General features: G+C 53.3%; 1 protein-coding gene across 1 annotated transcript in view; it reads left to right on the top strand.

Annotated features, from left to right (window-relative positions):
* Window positions 1-6,000, top strand: part of PRKAR1B (protein kinase cAMP-dependent type I regulatory subunit beta) — a 59,744-nt gene that overhangs the window by 793 nt on the left and 52,951 nt on the right. The window contains exon 2 of the mRNA XM_006141364.2: window positions 174-220. Coding sequence (XP_006141426.2) covers window positions 174-220 — 47 coding nt within the window. The remainder of the gene's footprint in view (window positions 1-173; window positions 221-6,000) is intronic.

Genomic DNA, 6,000 nt, shown 5'->3' with positions numbered 1-6,000 from the left:
TAGAGCTCTTCCCCATGAAAAAAAAAAAAAAAACTGATGGGACCCAGGGTACTACTTGCCAATGATCTGTAAGACAGTGCTGTGAAAGTCGCTTGCAAGGAAAACAAAAACACTGTAAGGTCTATGTGCCATACTTTGCATTTGAATCTGTTGCCTTTCTTCTTTCTTTATAGGTGATGAAGGAGATAATTTCTATGTGATTGATCAAGGAGAAGTAGATGTGAGTATCATTCCCTATTTTTGGAAAATAACATGTCTTTCCACATCTTGGTCTGAAGATTTAACACACAGACAGCACCAGGTCACTAATCAACTCAGGTCTGAGAATATCTTTTAAGTGATGTATTTCTAAAGCTTTCATCCAGAAAAGTAATACATTTTATTTGAAAAATAATTTTTTGAGATATTTTTGCTATAGGGTGCATGTGCTTGCCAGAGAGACAGAGAGAGAGAAACAGAAAGTGAGAAGTCACCCCTACCCCTCATGGAAATGGCTATGCTACAATCTCTTCTCCTCCTTCTTTTCTTGGGATTTTGGGTACACATGCCCGATGTGAATTTTAAGTTGCCCGGTCTGGGACTCGAACCTTGGTTGACCATGTGGGAGTCCAGCATCTTAACCACTATACCACCTGCTGGCTCTGAAAGATAATTTTAAACTATCAAAAGTGCACCTTGAAGTAAGCGCTATTGCTGGCAGGTGCTGGCAGCAACCACACCCCTGTCTTTGCCATTGTTTTCTGCACACAGATTGCAGATCCTATGTGTTCCATTCATCTTAAGGCTGCCTCCCGACCTGAAGCCCGTGAGCATACAAGTCTTACTCAGCTACATTGGATATTGACTTTTTAAAAAGCAGACAGGCGGGCCAGCAGGAGGTGTGGTGGTTAGGGCACCGGACTCCCACATGGCTGACTGTGGTTCAAGTCCTGGACCTGGTGTGGCTTACTTTCTCATTTTCTCTCTCTGGTCAAATTTTAAAAATAGGTAATTAAATAAAATAATTCTACAAAAGAAAAATAAGTAGAAGCAGGCAGGCGTTACATGTTTATAGACCCCCAAGAAACTGACTTCACAGTCAAATAACTTTGCCTTTCGTTCCTGGCATTCTGCCCCCTGCTCAGAATGCCCAAGCCAATTCGTTGAATCTTACAGAACATTTTCTCCTGATTTCACCTGCCTCAAGAGTGAAGGAACCTGCCCTTTTACAAGCTGTTTGTGTGTTTCAGAAGTGTCCGCTTCTCAGGAGTGGGTCTCACCACCTGGCCACCTTCCCCAGTGCATCTGGCTCCTTCCTGTCACCCTGATTCTGAGCCCTGAGTGCCCTGGCTTGTGAGACTGTGGGTATCCCCTTGCAGGCTTCTGTCATGCAGGCTGCTGTCCACAGTTGCTGGCACCTGTCTCAACGCGACAAACGTGGGTTTGTTTCTCTTTGAGTCTGGTTGGAGCCCTCTGATGAGGCACAGGGAAAGGCCTGAGGAACGCCACCTCCTGGGGCTCCTGGAACCAGCTTTGTCTTTGCAGCCGCAGGGCTTTGCCAGTGGCGCTCGCTCTATTGGGAGATCCCCCAGGCATCACGGTGCTGGCTTCTCCTTCCAGTCTCCACTTAGGCGTCACTTCCTCTGCGTGGGGTTGGCGGGCATCTCAGCCCCTTCCTGTCTGTGGTGGCTCTGGATGTGCTTCCTCTATAGCCTCAGTTCCGCCTGTGGGCTTTCTCACGTGAGGACTCTTTCCTAAGGCCTGCCTCCATGACAGACTGGAAGCCCCCCAAGGGCAGCGCTGAGTCTGTCCTGGGCATTTAGGTCCCACATGCCCACCGCTTCCCAGGTCGGTTCCCAAATCACCCTGGGGCCTGAGACCAGAAATTGTGTCACCATCTGCCCCCAAGAGGGGGACCTTCCCCTGCCCCTTGAGGTGGCCTCTGCTGGCTGCTGTCCAGGCCAGGCCACCCTTGACTACCCCAGGGCGTGCTATTTCAGGGCTTGGTCTCGGGTCCTTGTGCTTCTGTCCGGCCGGAGCTATTTTGGGGAAGGGCATTTACTCACTTGTTTCCCCAGCAGCCCGTCTGCATCCACCCTCACTGCCGTGATTCTGGGAACCAAGCGGGCCGCTCTACTTCCGGAGCTGGTAGTGTAGGAAATGACTCACCGTTCTGATCTCCCTGCGAGGGCACACACTGAGTCGCCTTGACGCCCCAGCTGGCGACTCAGGCAGAGGGGAGTTGGGGTTCCTCTCTTTCATGCTCTTTTTAGCTCTGTTCTGGGCTGGACTGATGGGCTGAGGCCCCTAGACCAGGCCTCTGGTCAGACCTTCGTGTTTAGGGGTAGGATGTCTCTCCAAAAGAAGGAAACTGAGGCAGGATCAGGGCTCTGGGGGCTGCCCATGGCCACAGAGGAAGTGTGCGGAGGAGGGAAGATTAGAAGGCAGGACCTTGGGCGCAGTTGCCAGACCACAGAGTCATCTCCTGCTGGCTTTGCTGTGGGTTAAAAAAACCCCAGCCCAGGAAATAGAGAAGACAGAGGAGGATGCGGCCAGCGTCCTGACTGGGCATTGTCCTTGGCTTGGGGACTGTCCCCGGAGGTGGCACTTAGGACCTTTCTGTACCTGGGTGTGATGATGCGGGCATTCAGGTGGGTCTGAGGATTGAGCTCAGCCCCAGAAAGAATGAATCACTCCAGCCTGCCCAGCGTGCAGAGATGGCCTTGGGAGGGGTGAGGTGGGCTTGCTCCTCCTTTGGATCCACAGTTTTTCCAACCAGCCCCTAATCTCTATTTTGCTGTTCCTTTTCCGCGAATACTCTCTGCTCCTAAAAGATGGCTATTGTGAAAACCGCTTCGACTGTTTTCTTCTTCCCCGATGTTAATTGAGCACTCGCTGTGTCGAGCTCTTGCTATGTGTGGGGGTACCTGGCAGGCCCTGAACATAACCTGAAGAGGAGCACACAGCCTTGCTCTGGTGGTGGGGGGTGATTTCAGCTTAATGGGGTAGGTGGACGGTAAACAGGAAGTTGGCAAATGAAAGTCTTGCCTCTGCATCACAGCCTCTCCTGTCCCCTTTGTTCTTCCTGCTCTGCCGTGCAAACCCCTAGGCATCTCTCAAGACCCCACCAGGCCCGACTCCTCCCCATCCAGGCAGAGCTGTGCCAGTCTGCTGTGAATACCAACCTGCCAAGCAAGCCTTTCCCAGCCAGACTGGAGCCTCTCCGGGCTCAGGCTGGTCCTTCCCTGGATCACTTTTCCCTCTCCCATGTTCACTGATGGCTCGTGGGTCTTACAATTCAATTCCAAAGATATCTTCACGGCACCCACTTACATCATCTGAGCTTGGAGCAGAGATCAAGATGAGCCTAGGGAATTCTGAACCACACATTCTTTGGTTCTCCTGAATAAATAGAGGAAATGGCAGACCTTGCCCAAGGGGTCTCTTCTGGAGCCAGAAGGGCCAACAAGGGGTTGTAGGTGATGATCACTGTCAAAATACTGAGTGAACCTCGGACGCAGAGGACTCAGGCTTTGTCTTATTTTTTAGGGTTTTGCCATAGGGTGTGTGCACTTGTTGGAGAGAGACAGCGACAGACAGAGGAAAAGTGGAAACTCACCCCCAAGGGGGATGGCCATGTCACAGTCCCTTCTGCTTTAGTCTCTTCGTGAGATTTTTAGGCATACACACATACATGCCTGGCATGGTTCTCAAGCTGCCAGATCCGGAGCTTGAACCACAGTCAGCCATGTGAGAATCCAGCATCTTAACCACCGTACCATCTGCTGGCCCCTGTAGGGCTTTGTCCTTTAGTAGCTGGGTCACCTTGGCCCAGGTGTGGTGTTTCTGAGCCTTGCCATTTCCATATCACTTGCGGGAAAATGAGCACAAAACTCGAAAACAGCAGATGAGACGCAGTGGGATAATTCGCACGACGTGCTGTTTGCAGAACCTGGTGCTGGGGAGAAGAGGCTCTGTCCTTATGGCTCCATGCCTCTTCATTCCTTTAGCTCATTTTCCACTCCCCCAACCCTTGGCAACCTCCCTCGCCCCCCACTTCTCATTTCCTACACATATTTCACGGAAAGCCCCCCTGAGCAGCAGGCAAGCGCTCCATCCACTCCTTAAGCTTGCCTTTATCCCACATGCCAGCCACCCTCCATCCCCAACGTCAGCCCCAGCTGGTGCCCAGCAGGCTCAGGGAGCTCTTCTGAAGGCAGGAAGGGCTCCAGGAGGGGTGAGAGAACATGGGGTAGGATTCCATCATATGGCTCTTTGCCCTCAGGGACTGTGACTTCCAGAGGGGAGTTTCCCGTAGGTCAGCCTCAGGGTTGGGCAGCTCACGGGAGCCCTACCTGGGCCAGGCTGAAGGTGCGGAGAAGAGGGCTGTTCTGGGCACCCTGTGGTGTGGCTCAGTGTCTTGGTGTAGGCTGGTCTGCCTCCGCTGGAATGCCTCACCTAGCTTCAGCTCCATCTTGAGCACTCACACTCCTTCCTTCTCTCCACCACTCAGCAGGATTGCGCTCTTGTTGCCAAGCATAAGGTGTCGTGTCATCTGACCCCGCTGACTCCCAGCGCCCTACATCTGTATGTCCCTTGTTCATAAAACGTGAGGTGGAAGGGGATTGCTGTGGGCTCCTCCTTTGTTCATGGGCCCCTCCAAATCAGGGACTGAGTTTCTCAACCCCCTGACTCATCCCAGCAGGATCCCTACTCCAGCTCCCAAGGGTCTGCCCAGCACCCAGATCTTAAGGTACCATTAGGCTGGGATCAGGGCTGAAGCCTGAGGGGAAGTTTCTCAGCCTTCCTCCAGTCAGTTACCCATCCCTGGCTGCCTTGGGATGTACGGTGCACTGTAGCTGGCTTCCTGCCAGGCCTGGGGACACGTGGAGGCAATTTTGTAAAGGGAAAAAGTGAGATCACCTTCACATAACTAGAGTTTCCCAAATATATTGTCTTGGCAGATCCAGACTCCTCCCTTCCCTTCCCTCCCTATTTTCATCTCGCCTCCATCCTTACCCCCTCCCTAGCCTTGGCAGTTCAGGCACAAAGGCAGCTTTAAGGCCCTTGCTGAACCCTGGCTGCCAGAGCCAGGATGTCTGGGCACCGTGGGTGGACACCCACTTCCTGGCTACAGTCTCGAATTTGGGACAGTCAGGCCCCCTGATGGGACAAGGCTGTGACTTATGGGGCCATCCCATGAATGGGCGCACTGGCCATCGCTACCCAATGCGGCTGTGCATGGGTGCCAAGCGCCTTCATCAATCTCAGCAGACGTTCCAGCCTGGACAAGGGTGGGCGGCAGGGAGTGCCCGGCGGGGCCGGGCGGGGCAGGGTGCAGGAGCCGCGTGGAGGGAGCACTCCTGTGATGTGGGAGGCACGTCGTGTGCCGGGTAAACACGCAGGGGCAGTGGGGGTGAAGGCCACATTTAAAGGAATCAAAAGATGCTCAGTAAGGAATCTGAAATAAAAAAAATGGCATGTTGGGTAGCCGGGCTGAATTATGGGGGTATATATTATAATAATTACTGTTATTACTGCTCCAAAAGGGAGTTGCAGCAGCCCAGCCATCCAGCCCCACTTCTGTGGGCCCCGCAGGCTGCATTTTGTTTGCTCATTTTTGTAAACTGCCTTCTCAGAGGGGTGGGATGGACAGACCCTGGGCCAGGGCCGCAGTACTAGGGCTGCCAGGGTCCGTGGAGGTTCCTGAGGTTGGCGAGTTAGTCTAGAGTGATGGCAGTCTTATTTATTGGGTGTGAGTATGCCAGGGGGTGTGGAGAGGAGCCTATCACCATGGAGACCACTCTATCCAATAAGCTGCCAGAGCCCAGCAGGAGGCATCTTCCCTGTGAGCACCCCCTGCCCTGCCCTGCCCTGCCCTGCCCTGGCCGTGGGAGAGGGGTCTGAGCACTCCCTTCTGCAGGATGGACACTGCCCTCTGACCAGAGGCGCCCTAGGGGGATGGCCAGGTGACCCAATGCCAAAAGCACCAGGTTAGGTTTAAATTATGGTTTTCCAGAG

The sequence above is a fragment of the Tupaia chinensis genome, unplaced genomic scaffold (assembly GCF_000334495.1).
Source record: "Tupaia chinensis unplaced genomic scaffold, TupChi_1.0 Scaffold000052_1, whole genome shotgun sequence".
Lineage (NCBI taxonomy): Eukaryota > Metazoa > Chordata > Mammalia > Scandentia > Tupaiidae > Tupaia > Tupaia belangeri.
The sequence above is the reverse complement of the archived record's forward strand: the minus strand, read 5'-3'. Positions and strand labels throughout refer to the sequence as shown.